At 41.9% G+C, this 23,313-nt stretch overlaps 1 protein-coding gene across 2 annotated transcripts in view; it reads right to left on the reverse strand.

Moving 5' to 3' along the window:
* Positions 1–4,337, reverse strand: part of Ppm1d (protein phosphatase, Mg2+/Mn2+ dependent 1D) — a 44,727-nt gene extending 40,390 nt beyond the window's left edge. The window contains exon 1 of one of the 2 annotated variants that reach the window (XM_013152350.3): positions 3,709–4,337. In XM_013152350.3, the coding sequence (XP_013007804.2) occupies positions 3,709–4,168 (460 nt within the window). In that variant the 5' untranslated portion in view covers positions 4,169–4,337. The remainder of the gene's footprint in view (positions 1–3,708) is intronic. The other variant, XM_003469578.5, reaches the window with a different exon arrangement.
* Between the last annotated feature and the right edge of the window lie 18,976 nt (positions 4,338–23,313).

Below are 23,313 nucleotides of genomic sequence, written 5' to 3' on the forward strand. Positions count from 1 at the left end.
ACCCTAGCTGAAAAAGGAAAAGAGGTATGGGCGAGATTCTAATATATACAACATGTATGAACCCCGAAGACACAAAAAGGGGCAAATATTGTATGAATCCACTTATGAGGTACTGAGTTAAATTTATAGGGTCCAAAAGTAGCAGTTCCTGGGAAGGGGAAAGGAAGAAACAGAGGTGGGGCTTAATGAACACTAACTAATGAGTTCAAAGTTCTGGTTTGGGAGGATGAACAGTTTTGAATGTTTCTGAATGCCACTGAACTTTACACTCAGAGGTGGGTTAAAGTGGTAATTTTTTTTTTCTTTTTCATTTTTATCGGTACTGGGGATCGAACTCACGACCGCCTGTTGCAAGGCAGGTACTTATGCCACTGAGCTAAATCCCCAGCCCCTAACGTGGTAAATTTTGAGCCAGGCATGATGGCACACCACTTCAATCCTAGCACCTCGGAGGCCAGGGTAGAAGAGCACAATCTCAAAGCCAGCCAGAGCTACATAGAGACACTTTGTCTCAAAAAACTAAACAAAAAGGTAATTTCTTGTTAGTGTACTTTACTATCATTTTTAAAAGAAAAAATTTAATTTAAAAAATGTAAAGAAGCCAATTTATTTCATCTTCACACTCAACAAAAAAATTCAACTAAACTGAAGTGGTTGCTGAGTAGCTACTTTGGGCAAAGTATTACATAGTCAATCCTAAAGGAATTAATTGTCTGGTGATATACTCAGTTATATGGCATTTGCTTAGCAAATACAGGCCCCAGCACAATAAGTAAGTAAGTAAGTAAATAAATAAATAAATAATAAAGCTAAGCATGATGACACACACCTATAATCCCAGCATTCAAGAAATTGAGGCAGGATTGCTGTGAATTCAAAGCCAGCCTTAACTACATAGTGAAAGACTTTGTCTCCAAAAAAAAAAAAAACTTTAAAAAATACAAATCTCAATATTTGCTGTTTTGGAAAAGATTTTTGTGAAAAAAATGTATCACATGAGTGTACTGTCTTGAAATAGACTTTTAAAATTTCTTACAGTATATATATCACATATATGTCTGTGTGATATATGTATGTGTATTACCCCCCTTGGAGGGGGGGTTACTGGAGATTGAATTCAGGATTTCGACCATACCAGACAAGTTGCTTCTGAACTACGTCTCTAAGTTCCAAGAACTTTTCTAAAATCTTTTGAAGCAAGGTCTCATTAAATTGCTCAAGCTGCCTCAAATTTTCAGCCCTGTTTCAGTCTCTCTGGTATGCTCACAGGCATGCACCACCTCACCTAGCTTCACTCATAAACAGCGATAGGTGTAGCCCATATAAAACAAAAACTCTCCTGGGATACCTGTAACAATTTAAGGGCACAAAGGTAGTGGGGCTCGGTGGTAAAGCACAGGCCTAGCATGTGCCAGGCCCTGAGTTCCATCCCCAATCATATAAAAGGAGCATAAGCTAGGTGTAGTGGTACTTGTGACTCAGCCAGTCAGAAGGTCCAGTCAGGAACAAGTCCAGAACAAGTCAAGGCAACTCAGTGAATCCTATTTCTAAAGAAACTAAAAGGGCTCGCGATGCAGCTCAGCACTCTCTGGGTTCAATATTCAGTACTGGGGCGGGGCGAAGGAAGTACAAAAGGCTTTGAGAGCAGAAGTTTGAGAGCTGCTGATCACCTAATGAACATTACAGAAATACAACCCAGGAGGCTCAATTCCAAAAGAAACTGAAGTCTTGGGGTCAGGGATATAGCTAAATGGCATTGCACCTGCCTGGCAAGCACAAGGTCCTGAGTTAGATTCCTGACACCAAGAAAAAAAAAAAAGCTGAAATCTTCATAGAAGAAACACTAACAGAGTCTATATAAGGAATAAATTACAAAAATATACACTGTATATATAATTTAAGGGTGTATGCATATATATATTTAAGGGTGTTTTTTGAGGGGAGCAGGGCAGGAATCCAAGAAAATGGAATTATTTCAATGTGCCTTGGAAAAATGTGAATAGTTACAGGATTACAAACATAAGTAACAAGCCAGGCATGACAGCACATGACTGTAATAACAGCACTGAGGAGACAGAGGCAGGAGGACCAGAGGTTTGAGATCAGCCTGGGTTACACAGAAAAAACCCTATGTCTTGGAAAGGAGAAAGGAAAGAGGAAAGGAAATGAAAGGAGAAAAGTCAAGTCAGTCAAGGGGTTGAGTTTAGTTCAGCATATGAGAGGACCTAAATTCAATGGGTGGGGGGCAAATCAAATCATTTAGGTTTTAAAAATCTTTAATATTCGAGCATATGGCAAATTCATGTTGCTCCAAATGTACTGCAAAACAGGGCTCTAAATAGCTCTTTTGTCTAATCTCCTCCACCTTGTTGCCTTGCTGTCCACTTCCAGTTCCCCGGCAGTCAATGATGTGTTTCTAGAACATACTACAGTGCTTTCAGCTCTGTGCTGCCCACACAAAAACAAAATAAATCCATAATAGGGACCCCTGGGATTGGAAAGGAACCGCCCCCAAAAGCCTAGTGGTTGGTCTCTGAGTCAATCAAATATTTCTTGGAAGAAAGCCAAGCAAATGGAAAACAGACGTTGAAACAAGCCAGTCTACAACTCTGACAATACCATTCTAAAAATGTTCTATATTTTACAAATCTGTAACACTCCTTTCTCTATTTCTCTGTCCCTTTGCTGAAAATAAAGCAACTTTACAATGCTACCATAAAGGGATTTTTTAATGACCAAAAAGTATCATTTCCTTTTTGCTTTGCAAAGATATATGCCAATTATTCACAGTAATAAACAACTATAATCCCTCATGATAAGCTATGTGCAGATATACCGGCTGCCTTACAAAATACTGAAAAGTTGAAAACTACTACGCTCAATTCTTAGGTAAGTTCTCTAAAATCATTTTAGCATACAGTTGACTCCTTACTTTTGCTACTGTGATAGATTTACAATTTCTCAGTACTCTTAATGAGGCACTGTTGAGAATTTCCTATCTGTATGCAATTAGCTAAAGCATTTTAACACACACACACTGACACACACCTTAGCCAAAGCCCACACACACACCTTTAACATGAGGCCAGTTTAAGAAGAAACATGTTCTGTATTTTTATTTCTCAGAAGCAGGACAAGCTTACGATTCTAAAACACCATGACGACAGAATTCCCTCCAAGGCTTTAGTTGTCAAATGATCACATTTCAGCCCTTCTAAATTAGCTCACACCACTCCAATGAGCCTCCCGGGTCCGTTTGGAGAACTGACACCACCAGTAGGAGGCAACCGAGAGAGCTAAGCCCATTGGGAGCAAAATGTTGACAGTTTCTAAGGAAAACTTCCAATTTTCGCGATTTCCCGCTTCCTCCATCTGACCCAAGAAACAACTTATACTGGAGGTAAAATCTAGCGCTGGCTTTCAAATACTTCTCCGCTGGCTGCCACCAAAGCGAGTCATCCAGGGGACAGCACTGATTCCCCAGCTCTTTGGAGGGTGGAACCAAAGCTAGGAGCAGCTGCGAGGAGGGCGCCAGCCAGTCGATCCACTTTGTGTACGCGGACCTCCACCCCGCAAAGCGCGGCTCGCCCGAGCAGCCCGCGCTTGCATCACTTTCCTCTGCAGGCGCCCGGCGAGTCGGGGCCCCCGCGGCGCCGAAGCTGTAAACACCCCCGAGACACTGCCTGAAAAACAAGCTGGGGAACTTACCCAGTTTCTTCCACATGGCGAGGTGACAAGCGAGGAAGCCCTTGCGGATAGCGGCACAGACCTTCGCCGGCTCGGACGAGGTGAAACCCTTCTGCTTCTTGATAAAACCCCATAAGTGCTCGCGGGCGAACTGTGCCGCCTCCCGCCCGCCGTGTCCGTCACACACGGCAAAGAAAGCTACGGAGGAGCGGCGGCGGCAGCAGCGGCCGCCCGGCGAGGCCCCGGCGTCCGGCGCAGGATCGCGGGCATCCCGGGCTCGGCCTGTCCCCGAGACTTCGCCGCCAGGAAAGGCGGACGGCGACGGTTGTGAAGGCGACGGCTGCGACAGCGATCGCCGGGGCGACGGCTTTTCTTCAGCTGTCGGCTCGGGCTCCACCACGATCTGAGTAACGTCCTCCATGTACTTCCTCCCGCCCTGGTCTGAGAAGACGCTCACTCCGAGCGAGTACAGCCCCGCCATCGCCGGCTGGCCGGGATCCCGCCGGTCTCACGCAGCCCGCCGAATCCGGCGGCGGGAGACACACACCCGCCGCTCGCCGGCCAACTATTGTTTATCTTCGACGTCGCTGAGTGGGAGGAGGGGGCGGTCCCGGAGGGGGGGCGCGCGAAGTCGAGACTTGTCCGCGAGAGCTGGGCCAGAGCGCCAGGCTCTAGCAGTCCAGCAGCTGCGCCTGCGCACTGCGTTCCCCCCGCCTGCCCGCGCCCACCACACAAATCAGGCGTTCTCCCTAGCTGGCGTCACTCGGCCTCTGGAGTCGACCAATCAGGAGTCCAGAGAAGCGCTCCCGCCCTCCGCCCCCAGCCTTGGCTCTTCGCCGCCGCCACCGCCGCCGCTGCGCTCCCTCCTCCCGCCTTAGGGTCTGGGCCCGCGCTCTACCCTTTTAGTTTCCTGCTTGCCGCGGGCTTCTGTGCCCTCCGGGTTTTTCTCAGTTACCAAACAGTCATCGAGCGCCGTGGGTCTGTCCCCTTTTTGCTCGGTTGCTAGGGTCGTAGGACTGTCTTCTGACCCTGTCGTCTCGCAGTCCGCTTTGCTGGGAAAGCGATGTGGGTGCGGGCCTCCCGCGAGGGTAGGAAATGTGGCGCGCGAGGCGGGTTTTTGACCTTCCACTCTTTGAACTGAAATGGCGCGAAACTCCCCTTCGAAGGCCATTTGCGAACAGGCTGGAAACTGTAGCTCCGGGAATTGGATTTAGGTTGGACACATTCGACTGGGAATCCAGCAGGGGGGCCGGCCAATTTAGTTTTAGCAAAACTTAGGAAATTTCCACCTTCTGCAGGAAAACGTGGGAAATTTCCAGGTTCAGCTGCGCAGTCGCGTCTCACATAGCCAGGGTATCGGATTTAGGAAAGCTGTACTTAATCCTTCACGGATCTCAGCTTTGTTAGGCGTTGCGCTTTCCCGATTAATCCCCGCTGCAGTTTTTTATTCCTGTAATATCACTGCAAGTTGCCCCTTAAAAATATGAGAAAACTCCGACACGATCTGGTTATTGTCCTCCCTCCACCAGGTGGGTTACACTGCCTGGGTATCCCCAGAGTTATCAGCAAGTGGGCGAATGAGAGTGTTCTCAGCAATAGAGTGTTAATGAATCCATTTAAAATTCACTTTTCCCATATTTTGACCACTTGGTCACTAACTGTTCTATATGTCCCTTCCCTGTGCAGCCTGAGACTTTCGACTGGAACCGACTGGAACCATACGAAGTGGGGAAAATTAAATAAAAATGAAAATGTAAAAAAAAGGAAAAGAAAAATTACTAGAACAGATTGTTCCAGGATGCTAAAATGCCAGGGTAGGAAAGGAAATCCCAGCTTGTTTGTTTTGATAATCATAACCCTATAATCAAAATCTAAAAGTTGTAACACTGGAAGGAGACCTACATACCACGTTTTATAATTGAATAAAAATATACTAAATGAAATGTTAACAATTGTAATCCAGGAACCTCCAAACAACAAGACCTGTAAGAGATAACAGGTTAGCTAGCAGCCTTGTATTATTCAGTTTAAACAGTTTGCCCACCTTTGAAGATTGCTCAAAGGTGGTTCCATCAGGCTTTATAACCCTTTCTCCTGGACCATGAGCAGCACCTCCCGGTGGTCCATCTGTGCTCATCCTGCATGCTGCCCTCAGTTACACTGTTTCCATAGCTCGCCAAGCATCCTGACCATTTCAACATTTCACCAGTCATTTCCCCGTTATTCTTGGATTCTTCCCTAAATGTTTCCATCAACTTCCTGTTCCAACTGAATCCTGTATTAGAGGCTGTTTTTTTCCTTGAATGAGGATTAAATCCAGGACCTCTGCAGTGAGCTACTTTCTCAGCTTTTTTTTTTCTTTTCTTGATTTTGAAACAAGGTCACTAAGCATGGCTAATAAGTCACTAAATTGCTCAAACATAAGAACCTTCTGCCACAGTCTTCCAAATGGCTGGCATTACAGTGATGTCATCCTGCCTGGCAAGAATTTGAATTTTTGAGGAAGGAAGAAAGGGAAGTGACCTGGTGGAAACAAGAGGAGCAGGCCATACATTATAATACTAGTTACTGAGTAGAGAGGATTGCAAGTTCAAACCCAGCCCAGGCAATTTAGTAAGACACTAAATAAAAATTTAAACAACAAAAAGTAAAAGGACTGGGCTATAGCTCATAGCTCTCTGAATTCAACCCCTAGTACTAAAAAAAAAAAAAAAAAAAAAAAAAAGAGGGGCCGGGGATTTAGCACAGTGGCATGAGCGCCTGCATTGTAAGCAGGCAGTCGTGAGTTCGATCCCTGGTACCGATAAAAACGAAAAAGACCAAAAAAAAAAAAAAAAAAAAAAAAAAAAAAAAAAAAAGATAAAAAAAAAATTTTAAATGGGGGGAGGGAGGGAAAATTTAATGAATGTAGCCAGGCATGGTGGTGCATGCCTGTAATCCCAGCATACAGGAGGCAGAGGCAGGAGGATCACCAGGAGTTTGAGTCCAGCCTGGGCTACATAGTGACACCCTGTCTCAAAAAAACGTGGAAGCAGGCTGGCAAGGTGGTGCATGCTTGTAATGCTAGCAATCAGGAGGCTGAGGCAGGAGGATCACTGAGAGTTCAAGACCAGCCTGGGCTACAAAGTGAGCTCAAGGCCATTCTGAACTGTATAGTATGATCCTGTTTCAAAAAGACAAAAATAAATAAATAAATAAATAAATAAATAAAATGTTAATTACTTCTCCAGGATCCTGTCACCTTCAGATCCCTGATCACTCTCATTTATGGCTTATTGTGGTTTGTTTTTTGTTGGCTGCTACTGTTGTTTTGATGGTGGTGGTGGTAATGGGTATTTGAATCCAAGGCCTTCAGTCTAACCTCAGCTTTTCAAAATGTTTTATTCTGAGACAGGCTCTCACTGAATTGCTCAAGCAGGGCTCCAACTTGTAGTCCTCCTGCCTCATCCTCCCAGAGTACTGGGATTAGGGGCATGCGCCACCCACTTCCACTATTCTTGTCACCTCTCAGCCATTTTATTTTTTAAACTGTTATCCACATTTTGCATCTGATAGCTTTGCTTCACAGTTCCTCATCCTTCTCTTCACGATGATATAGCCCTGCTACTATGAAATCCAACTCTTTCATTTGTGGTCTAGATACTTTCTCCTCTTTGCATCAACAATTGGTCTTTCTCCATTTGTGTTCAAACATCACCTAGTTTCCGTCTTACACACACTACTTTAACTCTTTATAATACCCCATTTTGGGGGCTGGGGACTTAGCTCAGCGGCATAAGTGCCTGCCTTGCAAGCAGTCAGTCGTGAGTTCGATCCCCAGTACCGATTAAAAAAAAAAAAAAAAAAAAAAAAGACAAAAAAATACCCCATTTTCCTGTCACAGTAAAAAGTTTTGGAAAACTAAATAGCTATTATCTCCAGTTCCTACTTTACAGGTTTTGAGATAGGGTCTTGCTGGCCTTGGATCACTATGTACCACAGACTGGTCTTGAACCTGCAGTGATCCTCCTGCCTCAGCCTTCTGAGTGCTATGTACCACCTCTCCCGGCCCTAAAGTTTCTTGTAAACCCATTTCAATCAGGAAACCAACTTCATTGAACCCTAAAACTGCTTTTATGATAGAGCCAGACCTGCTTCCAAAGCCAAGGATAACTATTCTGTTACTAACTTCTGTTCTAAGTTGTGCAGCAAGTGGAACCACTTCTTCCTTCTTGAAATTTAGTAGTATATCCAGTCATTGTCTCCTTGAAACTTCTCCTAGTTTTGTTTTGTGTTTTGTTACCGCAGATGAATCTGGGGCATTTTCAGTGAGGTACTTCCCCAGTCTTTGATTTTTTATTTTGAGACTGGAGCTCAGTCACTGAATTGCCCAGATTGCACTCACACAGCCCCACCCTATCTCCCAGAGTACAGGGATCATAGGTGTGTGTCATCATGCCCAGCTTCTTTTAGCTTCTAAGAGATCATACTTTTCTGGTTTTCTTCTTGCCTTATTGACTGGACACCTCTCTCATCTTACTTCTCTGATTTCTTCCTGGCTAGACCTCAGATAATCGGGAGTATGGGGATCATGGCCCTGAAAATTACCTGCTGTAGACTCCCAAATTGATGTTCTGCTCCTGAACTTTACCCTGAACCCCGACTCTGTAAACAGCTACGTACTTCACAGTTCCAAAGGGTTGTCCAATATGCATTTCATCTCAACATGGCTAAACCACTTGATTTCTTCCCTCTACCCACTCTTTCCCACATCAGTAAATGATATTCCCATCCACCACACTATTTAAGCTGAAAAGCATGGGAGTTAGTCTTTATTCCCCTCATTCCTCCACTCTTTCTGAGAAATAGCCAAACTTTTAATTGATCGGCAAATGCTTGTGATTCAAATTTTTTTTTGTATTTTTTTTTTTAATATCAGTACCAGGGATCAAACTCACAACTGCCTACTTGCAAGGCAGGCACTTATGCCACTGAGCTAAATCCCCAGCCTTGTGATTCAATTTTCAAAACCAATTCTAAACCCACTGCTTGTCACCGCCTCCCCACCCCTACCTAGGCCAAGCCCTGTGATCTTTGACCTGGACTACCGTGTACTTCCCCGTCTCACAAGTTTGCTTCTGTCTCTGTTGGTCCTCCTTAATCCTGTCTTGTGCTAGCTACTGCAGTGATTTTTGCAAAACCACAAATTAGATTAGGTCATTAATTCCTTCAAAACCCTCCACGACTTCCTGTTACATTTAAAGTAACTCAGGGGCAGGGTGTTTGCCTAACACGTTGGAGGCCCTGGGTTTGCTCCCAGCACCTCCAGAAGTAACCGGCAAGTTTCCCAGGAAAACCTTCGTCTATTTTGCCTCTAACCATTTGGGGAACACAATTGCATCACACTTTCCCCTTCAGCCACTCTTATCTTCCTTCTGTCCCTGAATATTTAAAGCTGTTCTGAGTCTTGGCTTTTTGCATAAACTGCTCTCCTTCGAAAGAGCTTCCTAGCCCCAGGTGCTTTACAGCACTACATTCTTTTCATATTCAGGTTTAGATGTTAAGATACTTTCCTAACTTCTGTCCAAAGTAGCTGCAATAAATTTCTATCATTACTTCCTGCAGAGGACTTCTTACTATCTGATCTTTTCAATTTATTTATTCCCCAATTTGAAATATGAACTCCATGAAAACAAGGAATTTGCCTTCTTCATTAAACCTAGGACAAAACTAAAAGATTACTTAGCAAGAAATGTGTAAAGCTGGTATGAGGACTATAACTATAAAACTATAAAACTTTATTGATGAAAAATAGCTCTCAATAATTGGAAAAACAGGCCATGTTCCTAGGTAAGGGGAACTTTAATTTGTCTCAAATTAATCTACAAATATATTAGAATTTAAATCAAAATTCAAACTGGATTATTTTTAATTTGATAAATTTATTCTAGAATCTATCTGGAAGAGATATCCAGGTATTGTGGTACACATTTGTAATCCCAGCACTCTGGAGACTGAGGCATAGGATTGCCCAAAATTTGAGGCCAGTCTGGGCCACACAGTGAGTTGAAGGCCAGGCTGAACTACAAAGTAAGGCCCCAACAAAAAGAGAGAAAACAAAATAGCCACGATGCTTTTGAAAAAGAAGAGAGTTCACTGCCCTACAGCTATCAGAATGTTACATAGACAGCGTTGACAGAAAATGACCAAATGATCAACAGAATAGAACAGATAGGCCAGAAATGGAACTACGTATATATGTGAAGATATATATATATATAAAATCTGGCATTTCAAATAATTGGAAAAATTAAGGATCAATCACTAATTGATGTTGGTGAACTGGCTATCCATTTGTTGGGGAATATCCTTAAGAGGGAGAAATATATCAAATCCTTAACTCATAATGCATTTAAAATAAAATGCCACATGGATTAAAGAACTAAAATTAAGGGGGGTGGACTGGGGATATAGCTCAGCAGCGTAAGTGCCTACCTGGGAAGCACAATGTCCTGAGTATTAAAAAATAAATAAAATTAAGGGGGGAAAATGTAACAGTACACCAAGAAACAATGAAATGGGGGCTGGGGATTTAGCTCAGCAGGCATAAGTTCCTGCCTTGTAAAGCAGGCAGTCCTAAGTTTGATCCCTGGTACCGATAAAAAGGAAAAAGACAAAAAAAGAAAAAGAAAAAGAAAAAAACAATGAAATGTTCTTCTTTTACTAGATTGGCAGAAAAACAAAAAAACAAAACAAAAAAACCCCACTCTGTTAAGTTGTTTTTTCTTTTTTTTTACTCTGTTAAGTTTGATAATATGCAGACTAGGAAAACTGTAGTACACAAGTACTCTCATTGGTGAAAATTTTGTTATCTCTATTTCAGCCTATGTCCATTAAAACTTCAACTGTATGTATATCCTTTGACCTAGAAATTCCATTGCTAGAAATTTGACCATACAGGCATCTTTGCAAAAAGTGCACAGCAGTATATACAAAGACTTTCACAATGGCAATGTTTACAATAGTAAATATTTTTAAAGCACTAGAAGAAAATAAGGGGTAAAATATATTTTAAAACTACTTAGGAGCCTAGGGATGGTAGTGCATGCCTGAGATATCAGCACTCTCAGAGGCCAAGCAGAATTGAGGCCAGCATGGGCTATACAGTGAGTTTAAAAGGGTACAGTTAGACCCTACCTGGAAAAATCATAGAAAAACCAGAGGAGAAGGCACCAGAGGTATGTGTCTGTCATCCCAGAATTTGGGATGCAAGGGAGGCAGATTCCAAGTACCAACTGGACAACCTAGTGTGACCTTATCTCAAAATAAATAAATTGGGCATGTAGGTAGGTGTGAAGGCCCTGAGTTCAGTTGCTAATTGGAGAGACAGAGACAGAGAGAGACAAAGTAACAGACCTCTTGAAGTAGAAGTGTAGCTCAGTGTAGAGCACTTATCTTTTGATCCCTAGCACTGCAAAAAAAAAGAAAGAAGAAAACAATAATCTCTTGAGATTTCCTTTGTTTTATTTCCAGGGATTTTACATCTAAAATGATCTTTTCTGAGATCAGTTAAATATGACTAAAATATTATGTTTTATTCTAACTTTTTTTTTTTTTTTTTGGTACTGGGGATTGAACTCATGACTACATGCTTGCCAGGCAGGTGGGCTGCTGAGCTAAATCCCCAGCAATTCTAACATTTTTATGCTTAAATGTATTCTTGTGTTCAGGAATATGTAGAATTACTTTGGTGTGCAGCGAATTTGAATTTCTTTCAAATAGATGTGTTTCCCAATGTCTTTTGTAAAAATGTTCATTTTTACAAATTGGTCAGTGATACTCCTGTTGTTGTTGTTGCTATTATTATTATTATTTGTACTGGTAGGCACTTAAGCCATTGAGCTAAATCCTCAGCCCCACCCCCCCCGCCCCTTTTGTCTGTTTGTTTGTTTGTTTGAGACAGGGTCTCACTTTGTAACCCAGGCTGGCCTCAAACTTGTAGTGATCTTCCTGACTCTGCCTCCCAAGTGCTGGGTTTAAAGATATTCAGGCTCACACTCAGTTTACTCCCTTTATTAAAGTCTTTTTTTCTATACTTTTGGACCAATTTTAATTATTCTCATCCATTGATTTCTTGATTTGGGAGTCAAGTATTGCTTTTAACCCGCTTTTAATAATATTTTATCTTATTATGTTCTTTTATGCTTTTATTAGTATTAAAAAATTCAAATAGTCACTCTAAGATTTAATTTTAGAAGCAAAAATATGAATATAATTAATTTTTCTATTGTTTCTTCCCCTAGCTAAAAAATATCAGTGACATCTGCTAAGTAGTAGTCCATTGTTTATCTGTTAGAGCCACTAGTGTATTATAAGTGCGAGACAATGCATCTCAAGAGGTTAAATGGTGTAAACCTGCCATTACTTGACCCTGCTGTTTTTGCAGTTCAGTATTTAACAAAATAATAAGTCTGATCTGACTATCACTGTCACACTCATTGTGTGAGAATGTAAATTGGTGGGAAGACACAAAATTAGAGCTACTGCTGCCAGAGTCCCAAAGGTATCAAAACTGTGTGTAGTCTTAATTAGCCGTGGAAATTCAATCTGTCATGTTTTCTGCAGATAACTGGCTTTTGAGTCATTAATGTGCAGAGAATATTCATCCCTTTTATCTTTGGGTAGCTCTATTTGCACACTTAGCTTTTTTTTCTAAAGAGATCTGACTACTCTTAAATTTATTGTTCTTTCTTAATGAAAAGTTTCTTTTTTCTCATTCTCTAAAAAGTTAAACAAAAGTTATTTACTTAAATAAATTGAAAAAAACCTTTTCCCTTGAATTAATTACTATGTGTTTCAGATTTGCTCAACAATACTATATATTATAATTCATGAGACAGGGTCTCACGTTCCCATATCTTTGAACTCACTATGTAGCCCAAGTTGACCTCAGACCACTGAGGTCCTACTGCCTCAGCCTCCCAGCATGCTGGGATTATAGATGTGTGCCACCACACTTGGTTTATTTGTTATCCTTGTGAAGAAGGTTCTAAGCCCCACACAGTGTACCCTTCAGATTTTAAAACAAAATCAGAGATCACCTTTAAAAGGGAAACCAGTAGAATGCAAACATTGATTTATATTTAGATTTTGGCAAGATAATTCTGGTTTCTGAATTAGCAAAGGAACAGATTATTGTAGGATGTTCACTGCCTTTCTGTGCTGAGCTGTAAGGCATGTTTCCCAATTTGGGACACTTAAATGAAATTTGTAAAATTTTGGGTAGTGATAGTACTGGGGATTGAACCCAGGATCTTCACACTTAACTATGTCCCCAGATCTTTATTTTTTATTTTTGGGGGTTTGTTAGTTTGTTTTTGAGACAAGGTCTTGCTCTGTATTTCAGGCTGGCCTTGGCTAAATTCACTATGTAGCCCAAACTGGCTTTGGATTTGTGACAGTCCTCCTGCCTCAGTCTCCCAAATGCTGAGATTACAGGCATGTGCTATCACCCCTGGCTTTATTTTACAGACAAATTCTTGGTAAATTGCTAAACTCTCTAGGGCTATGCTCAAACTTTTACTCCTTCTGCCTCATCTGGAGTCCTGGGATTGCAGGCGTGTCCCCAACGCCCGGCTACCAATCTTTTGATGCAGGGCCAAATCCTTTACTCGGGATGAGTCTACTGCTTGAGTTCAGCCTCCCTTTTATCTTCCATAAACCACAAACCATGCACTGCATCATTTGCTTCAGTTTTGATTTCTTTGAAGAGGGACAAGAATTTTAAAACAAATTGCTCTCTATACAGAATCCTCTGGGTTTTATGATTATTCCACTTCCCTAATGAACAGCGATTTTTAAGGAAATTACTTCGCATTGTTGAGTGTTGCAAACTATCCATTTTAGTTTTTATAGAAGTCAGTTTTCCTTCATAGTCCATCGTGTTATGTAACATTTAATTAAATGTGTAATTAAATAAGAACTGGAACAAACAGGTTGTGAACAAGCATTGACTCACCATGTGGGAGGGATAGTGTGTGGATGAAACAGAGTTACAGTTTATTACCAAGAGTTCACTGAGTTTCAGCATCTTTCTTAGAGGCAAAGGAGAGTATTATTTATTCATATATATATGTGTGTATATATATATATATATATATATATATATATATCTTTTTTTTTCTTTTTCTTTTTTTTTATCGGTACCAGGGATCAAACTCACGACTGCACACTTGCAAGGCAGGTGCTTATGCCGCTGAGCTAAATCCCCAGCCCCTATGTATTTTTTTTTCAACATACCCAGAGCCTTTATGCTGAGCTACATTCCAAACTCTTATTTTATATTTTACAGTAATTATCCTGCCTTACCCTCCCACGTGCTGGGATTACAGCATGTGCCACCATGGCTGGCCCCTTTTTAAAAATTTTTGAGACAGATTTGCTAAGTCACTAAATTGCCCAGGCTAGGCTTAAACTTCACTTCTCCTGCCTTAGTCTCCCAGTGTTGGGATTACAGGCATGCACCACCATGCCCAACTCAGGTATATCATTCAACTGGTATGTCATTATATGTTATTTTTTTCTATTGAATTGCTCTTAGATGGCCTTTTGTGAAGCATGAAGTCCCAGGATGTAGAGATAATGACTGAGACAATCTTTGTGAAGAAAACAATATAGATAATTCTGCCTACTTACATACAATTGACTAAAAATTACCAAAAGTATGTTTGGATATTCTAGTGAAAGTTTCTCTCTCTCTCTCTCTCTCTCTCTCTCTCTCTCTCTCTCTCTCTCTCTCTTTTCCTTTCTTTTTCCTGTCTGGCATCCATGGGTTCTTCCTTTAAGCCAAGAGATTGGGTAGAACTGGTCACAGCCCAGTTTGGATGAGAACTGAGACTGGGTTAGGCCAATCAACATACTGTATTCCATCTCCATGGCTATAGTGAGAGGTTCCTTAATGAACTCATCACCTAATTATGAGGTCTGAGAACACAAGCTGGGGCTTCTGGGAGAGGCAGCCCTATTAGAAGAGAAACTTTCTCAGGACTCCATGTTCTCTGAATGTGAAATATGAAATTGAGACTGTGGCAGCCATTCTATTGCCAAAGGAAACCAGCATGAAGATGAAGCTAAGGCTCAGAGATAAAAGCTGAGACCGCTAAGTCCTGGTCACATTATTTGAGCTTTGAATGAAGTCATGACCAGGACAATCCTGGACTTACCAAAAGGCTTTTCAATTTCTCTTTCTAATGAAACCATTTTGCCTCCCCACCCCCCGACCTATAACAAAGAATCTTCATCCACACAGATAAAAATCTGTCCCTCCTCCTCAAGGGACTAGAGATGGTCTAAAACTAGTAGAGTAGGGTCTTGTTCGGTTGGTTTCAGAAATATCTTGCATTCTTCCGTGTTGCCACATTGCTTGTATCCTGTGTGGTCTGAGGTTTCTGTTTCTTTGTGTTCTCCTCTGATACATCCTCATTTTTACTTACTAACTTAGCACCCAGTTTTTATACGTTGAGAGTTTATTTATTGATTTTTTTTTTTGTGGCAGGAAATTATTCTTATGTGTTCACTGATTTTCCACACCCTGAAAATCTGATCATGGCCTTCTCTCAAAAACAGTTGAGTTCAGGCATCAGGAAAGTAGTATTAGAAGGGCTGGGGCGGGGAGAGGACGTTAAATATTCAGCTTGTTTATTTTTAATTTTTTTTGGTTTTGGTATGCAAAAATAAAATTCACCACAGCCAATTTTCTTTTTCTTTCTGGTTTGTGTTCAATGAAGGTGAGGTGATAAAGATTTTACCTTCCATAAAAAAACATATGCATGGTTGTTCACTATACATAATTTGAAGTATCAAAAAATGGAAAGATCTACATAATGGAATAGATGTTAAAAAGCTACATTCAGCCAGGCATGGTGGTGCACACCTGTAGTACTTGGGAGACTGAGACAGGAGGATTGCTTCGAGATCGAGGCCAGCCTGGGCTACACCATGAGTTTAAGGTCAGTGTGGACTATATAGTGAGACCATGTCTAAGAAAAAAAAAAAAAAAAACTGTTACATTCATATAAATGTGATAGCAGTTAGAAAGCATGTACATTCAGGAACAGTGTATCAGACCCTGGCTGACTAACCGTTTCTAACGCCTTTCTCCATTTGCCACCCTCCTTATGGAGGCTGAAGGCTTAGTCCCTCTACTAAATTCCACTGCACAGGGGCCATCAGAAAGTAATGATAAGGAATATAAATGGATGTTGATGGTGGATTCTAGAGATAAAAGCACTGCCTTTCCCCCTACCAAACACCATGAAAGAAAAGCCAGAAATGCCAGGGACATAGCTCAGTGGCATAAGCACCTGCTCGACAAGTGCAAGGTCATGAGTTTGATCCTTGGTACCAAAAAAAAGACCAGAAAAAGTACAGAGATGCTTGTCAGGCTGGAGATTTAGCTCAGTGGCATAAGTGCCTGCCTCACAAGTGTATGGTCGTGAGTTTGATCCCTGGTACCGTTAAAGACAAACAAAGTATAGAGATGCTGGCCCCAACATTACTGGGCCATGGAGAAAATGTCACCAGCAGTTTACCACTAGAGTATTTGTTATGTGAGAAAGGAGAGGGGCTTCTTACTTGTTTAAATCACTCCTGATTTTTATATTATGCTCAACCAGAAGCATTATCTAACTTGTACACTGTACTGGCATGGAAATATCTCAAAAACATTACCAGATATTGAATGAAAAATGTTAAATGTGGCAGCTGAGGGTTTAGCTCAATGGTAGAACGTGTATTATTTAACTTGTGCAAATCCCTGGTGCAATCTGAAAGAGAGGAAGAAAGGAAGGACGGACAGATGGGAGGGTGGGAGGAACAGGAAGGTAGGGAAAAAGAAGAAAATAATAAATGAAAACATAAATTGATATAGCATAGTGTATTATTTTTATAAATCTACACACTCAATGCTTTTTTATTTTTTAAGGCAATGCTTCATATTGATAATGTAATTAGTATAACTTGCATACGATATGACTTAATGTGTAAACAATTTAAAATTTGGGGCTGGAGGTTTAGCTCAGCGGCATAAGCGCCTGCCTTGCAAGCAGGCAGTCGTGAGTTCGATCCCCAGTACCGATAAAAAGGCAAAAAAAAAAAAAAATTTAAAAATTTATATTGGAATTTTTTAAGTTTAAAATATGGCAAAGAAAAATAACAGAATGTTAGCTTCAATTCTCAGTAATGACATACTTTTTTTATTCTTATATTTTCTGTATTTAAAAAAAAAGTCCTCAAAGAAAAAACCTGATGACTCTGCAGGCTGTATGGAGACAAGAACTAGAAGAAAAATTAAAAGATTATGGAATAACATTACTATGTGACATCCAACCTCCAACAGTAGCTTGGCCTGCATCTGGCCCCCTGTGCAAGACAGGCCTGGCAGAGTCCACTGAGTCCCTCAGATGTGTTGAGGCTCAGGGGGTGCAAAGAATGTGCTTTGTTTTCTTGGGCCAGTCTGAGGGGATAGGCACCAGCCTTGAAGTCTGCTCTGTATGGTGAAGCAACAGAAAAGTGGCAACTGTTCTTCTGGGATGTGGGAAATGCACTCAAAGAACCTTAGAGTCCCCATGGAGCCAGAGTGTCAGGAGAACTACAGGAAAACCACCTCATCAGATGCCAGAGCAGAGGAATGAGAACTTCCTTTATTTGTCAATTTTTTTTTTTAAACTTTTTTTTTTTTTAGTTTTAAAGAGAATAGGCCAAGGATTTAGTTCAGCAGCACAAGCACCTGCCGGGCAAGCACAAGGTCATGCGTTTGAGCCATGGTACCAAAAAAAAGAAAAAAGAGAGAGAGAGAGAGAGAGAGAGAGAGAGAGAGAGAGAGAGAGAGAGAATAAAACCCAACAAAATAAAACAGAACAAAGCCAATCAAAACAAAACAGTGACAGTGATATGGGACTTCAAAGCAGGATAATAGGAAATCAACAATGGCTACCATAATGCCTCTTGTTATCTTCAAAATTGCTGCCCATACCATCAGACATAACAAAATCAAACAAGGCAACAGAATAAAACCAGTCAAAACAGAAAATTAAATAAAACAAAACAAAATGGAAAAAAAAACCAGTGAGAACCATATTGGATTTCAAAATTAAGACAGAAGGAAATCCCCTATATTTCTATATTGTATATTGCTATCCTCTTAATAGATGTTCAGACTACCAGGCTTAGGTCTACAAAGTCAATCAAACAATATAAGCATTAAGTTGTTTTTGTATTTCAGTTGTTATTAACTCAGCCTGTCCTCCAAATCAGTTGGCTGCTTGGCACTGGGGGTGTTCTTGTCTCTCAGCCCACATGCCAGTTGGTTCATGGGAAGGGTGAACTGGCTTCTTTGAGTGAGACTTTCTGAATGTTTGTTGCTTTCCTGATCAAGTAAAGTGCCACATAGGCAGCCTTGATGGGACTCTGCTTAGCTACATTATTTGAAAGAACATTCAACTTCTTAAGACTGATTTTTCATTAACTTGATAAAATGGGGGCATTAAATATAAACATATTTCTCACATAAATAAATTTTGTGTACTTATTACATGCAGTATTTAAACCTACCCAGAGTATTTATTTAATTTTTTTGGTATTGGGAGTCAAACTCAGGACCTCATGCTTGCCAGGTATCCAGCATATTTTAAAAAGGAATTAGATGAAAACTATGTGATGTCTCCTGTAGATCTTTATTTCCTTTATTTTTTATTTTCATTTCTTCTTCTCTCTTCCCTTCTCTTTTTTTTCTCTCCCAAATCCTAAGTATTCTTGAGGGTGTTTTGTTTTGTTTTGTTTTGAGACAGGGTCTCACTGTGTAGCTCAGACTGACCTTGGGCCCATTACATAGCCCAGGCATGGTAATCCTGCTACCTCATTACAGATGGGAACCACCATGACCGGCTCCTGGAGAGGAATTAAATGATCCTCAGAGTTGCAGGGTGGAATGCAATGATTGCTAAAAAAATAAGATGTCCTTCCTAGAGGAGTATAGTACTTTGCCAAACATGAGTTCTTTTTTTTTTTTTTTTCTTTTTCCTTTTTATCGGTACTGGGGATTGAACTCTCGACCGCTTGCAAGGCAGGTACTTATGCCGCTGAGCTAAATCCCCAGCCCCTAAACATGAATTCTGTAACAGCAGTTCAGGTAGATCTGTCATGTCATCAGCAAGAGGTCTAGAAACACATACTCTTTTTTTTTTTTTTTTTGTCTTTTTCCTTTTTATCGGTAGCAGGGATCGAACTCATGACTGCCCGCTTGCAAGGCAGGCGCTTATGCCGCTGAGCTAAATCCCCAGCCACCTTCATTACCCATTTTTAATTATAGGCATGGTGCTTTGTCTCTGTGGTTGGTGGGCAATGGATCTGGGTACCCTTGAGATGTAGCATCCTCTTGAGAACCATAGGTGGTGAGAAACACTTCTGGGCACATACGAGGCGGGCAGAACACAAAACCTGTGGGGGAATTTATAGGAGTCTCAGCAGAATATACAAGTCCCCAAGCGCTCCTGATCTTATGGAGCGCTGAGGTTGGGCCAGGCACAGCCAGTCATTGTAGGTGGATTCATACCTAAGGTTTGTGCCCATACTTCAGGAAAGGAATGGGTCCCTGAGCTGCTCTATGTGTGAGACAGAAACTGAGAGGAACGTGGAAAACCAGTTACTCGGTGGGAGCACTGCCCATGAATACAAGAACAACCGCTATGTGTGGTAGTACATGACTCTAATCCCAGAATTTAGGAGGCTGTGGCAGGAGGATTGTCAAGAGTTTGAGGACATCTTGGGTGCACATACTGAGACCTTGTCTCAGAAAACCAACGGTGAGGGAAAGAAGGACTCTATGGGGATAGTTATCTCAAAGAATGTAAATGTCAGTGCTATTCTCTGCTAGCGATGTGTATCCCTTCCTGCTAAATTACCTCCCTGCTGAACATCTGGGGGTAGGGGAGGGAACTGCCTTAACAGTCCACCATGTGACAGACTTGTCTGTCTTCATTTCTGGTTTTTTGTTTGTTTGTTTCTTTTGGTACAGGGCTCCAACTCACAACCTTGAGCTTGCCAGGCAGGCACTTGTGTTGCTGAGCTAAACTCCTGGCCCTATTCCTCATTTCTAAAGGGGAGTTTCATTTTGTTTTGTGCTGGTGGTTGAAACCAGGACCTCATACACGTGAGGTATTTGCTCTACCAGGAACTGCACTCGCACCCTCAAAGGGGGAACTGAAATTGAAGGGAATGATTGGAAGGGAAAGAGGACCTTGAACCAGGACTTGTCAGAAACCAAGGAAGTTGTTCTTTTTATGTTTCTGGACCATAAAGGATCTCATCTATGCCTTTCTGCACAGACCAGACTCTGTCTCATTCATTAGTGCACATTTACCTAGCAAATATTAGTGTGTACTGTTCTAGGCACAGAAAATTGTGGGGGTTGGGGCCTCAGACAAACAAAAACATATTTCCAAGACCCTCACACCTGCATATTCTTTCAATTTCAAAGACTCATCATGCTTGGATTTCCTGTTTCTATTTTTCAACTCAGTTCAAATTCAATAGGAAAATGCTTTTGTTTTGTTTTGTTTTGTGTGGGTTTTTTCTTCTTTGTTTGTTTTTTGAGACCGGATCTCCACCACATTATAGTCCTGGCCAACTGGAATTCACTATCCTGTTCTTTTGCCTCAGTCTCCCTAGTGCTAGGATAGAAAGCAGAAGTCTTTAAAAAATTCTTCAAGTTTCAAGGTAGTGGGCTGAGGATGTAGCTCAGCAGTAGAGCATTTGCTTCACTCGTGTGAGACCCGGGGTTTGATTGCCGGTACTGCCAAGATCCAAGCTGGGGCAGTCCTGCCCCCTCACCTAGCACTGCATATGCAGTGGAAGGCAAACTGAACTTCAGGCACAGTGACATTTCTTTGTGTGCGTGTGTGTGTGTGCGTGTATGTGCCTGCAGTATTGGAGACTGAACCCAGGGACTTTTCAATGAATTATATCCTCATTCCTTTTTAATTTTTTATTTTGCAACAGAGTCTGGCTAAATTTCCCAAGCAGGATTCAAACTTGCAATCCTCCTGCTTCTGCCTCCCAGAGTGCTGGGATTACAGATGTGTACCACCCAGCAAGAGAGATGTTTTCAAGATTCCTGGTTTAGGTCAGGGATCTGGGTGTCACTGTGACAGTGGTGATAATGTATGTCAACCATGGAGAAAGAAAGTAAAAATATCCACTGAGACAAATAAAATAGAAAACTAACACTGCAAGCAAGATGTCAGTCTGAAGAGAGCAGACTGGGAGACCAACAGTAAGTACGAAGAAGCGAGACGTGTAAGCAAGTGTGGAAGATGTGTTAGCACTAAATCCAGAGAAGAGCAGTCATCTATTTGGACTGGTTCATGCAGTAATTCTGGGCTGTCTTTGGAACCCACCTTTTCATCCAGACCTACTCTAGTAATTAACATAACATGGGGGGCTGGGGATTTAGCTCAGTGCCATAAGCACCTGCTTTGCAAGTAGGTGGTCGTGAGTTTGATCCCCGGTACCGATAAAAAGTTAAAGTTAAACAAACAAACAAACATGTTTTCCCATGTGAAGGCAAAGAAAGAATAGCATCCTCTACCTCTTTCTCAAGGGAAAACATCCTTAGAAGTTTTCAGCAAATCTCGCCTAGTGACTGGCAGACCTGAGTTATACTGTGTTAGTGTGTGCGTGTGTGGGGGGTCAGGGATAGAATCCAGGGTCTCCTGCCTTCTAGGTAAACACAACTGGGCTGATATGTGGCCAGCCCATATCAGATTACTTTCAGACTGGTAGTTTTCAACCATGGGCAATTTTCCCCAAAAAAAGACATTTGGTAATGTCTGGAGTCATTTTTTTTTTTTTTGTCTTTTTCCTTTTTATCGGTACCAGCGATCAAACTCATGACTGCCTGCTTGCAAGGCAGGTGCTTATGCCACTGAGCTAAATCCCCAGCCCCTGGAGTCATTTTTGTTTGTCACAACTGGAAGAGAGGGGTTGTTTGTAGCACCTAGTGGATGTAGTGTTTGTAGCACCTACAAGATGCTATTACTCATCCTGGAACAGATAGGACTGCTCTCCCATCAAATGGAAGGCATCCTATTTCAGACAATCAGGTCCACTCCCCTGGAGTACCCAGTAGAAGTATGGGACATGTGGATACCAGAGGATGATGCCCAGGGGTGTCAGAGCGATAGAGACAGATTCCTTCAAAAGTCAAAGATTTTAAGCAATCATGGTCACTTGCAAGCAGGCAGTCGTGAGTTCAATCCCTGGTACCGGTAAAAAAAACGAAAAAGACCAAAAAAAAAAAAAAGAAGCAATCATGGTCAGTAGTGCCAAATGGTACTGAGAGGCCGAGTAAAATCATCCACTGGATTTATCCACAAAGGGCTTATGGATTACCTTTGCCCAGGAAGTTCCAATAAGGTAGAAAGGACAAGTTAGGCTGACAGGACTGAGGTGTGAATGAGGTGAGGGCAGAGAGACTAAGATTGTAGTACAGTCAGTCCTTCAAGAAGTTTGCCTGTGATAAGAGGGAGCAAAGTGGTTAAAAGATGAAAATAAATTTTTTTAATGTTAAGGAGACATAATTGTCTTTTTAAATGGTGACAGGAAAAATTCCAAGGAGAGGAAACAATAAGAGAGTGAGAAATGGGGCGTGGTGGCAGATGCCAGGAGGCACTCTGGGAGGCTGAGGCAAGAGGAGCAGGCCCAAATGGGCAAATTAGAGACTTAGTGAGACCTATCTTCAAGTAAAGCAGGGTTGGGACATAGCTCAGGCGAAGGCCTGGGGTTCAGCCCTCAGTGGGGTGGAGGAGGCTGTGCTTCTCACAGTTGCATCAGGAGGAATCCTCTGGGGACTTCGCAATCCCTGGGGGAGCCTGTGGGCCTAACTCATTAGTTCTAGTTTCTGAGAGCAACGCCAGGGCTACCACTGTTGGAACAGGCCCAGTCTGCACAGTGAAGACTCGTGGCTAGTGATTTCCATGGCTCCCAGAGTCCCCAGTGTGCATCAGTCACAGTGGGCTGGGGGAAGCAGACTGCTGGGCCCCACTCAGCCAACTTCTGATTCAGGAAGTCTGAGATGGGGCTTGAGAACGTTCATTTCTAACAGTCTCCGGTGGAGGCTGATGCTGGTAGCCCTGGGATCACACTGAGATCCACCGACTTTGAGCCTAGCTGGAAAAAGTCACCTTAGAAGAGAACTCCATTCCTGAGAAGCTACTGAAAGAGAAAGGACTAACAGAGTTGCAGAGAAGCTTGTGGGTTCAGTGGGAGGAAGAATGTTCAGCCTTTCGGTCTGCATCTTCTCTGTGAAAGAGGAGTGAAATCATCAGAGAGAGCAAGTGCAGGGGTGCTGGAATGGGAAAGCAGAAACATTCCGAAAAGGCTTGCTGCCATTTAATTAGCTCTCGTATGTCCACACAGCAAGGGTGGGGTCTCGATATGGAGTCCAGGTTGGCCTTAAACTCTCTAGATAGCCTAGGCTGGCCTCGAATTCACAGTGACCCTGTTGCCTCAGCCTCTTGATTACAGGTATCCCAGGTGTGCCATCACATCTCCCTTGATTTGTTATGTATTTAAAAAATGTGCTTTGCAATT

The sequence above is a fragment of the Cavia porcellus genome, unplaced genomic scaffold (assembly GCF_034190915.1).
Source record: "Cavia porcellus strain 051 isolate PalLab524CR breed Dunkin Hartley unplaced genomic scaffold, mCavPor4.1 scaffold_6, whole genome shotgun sequence".
Lineage (NCBI taxonomy): Eukaryota > Metazoa > Chordata > Mammalia > Rodentia > Caviidae > Cavia > Cavia porcellus.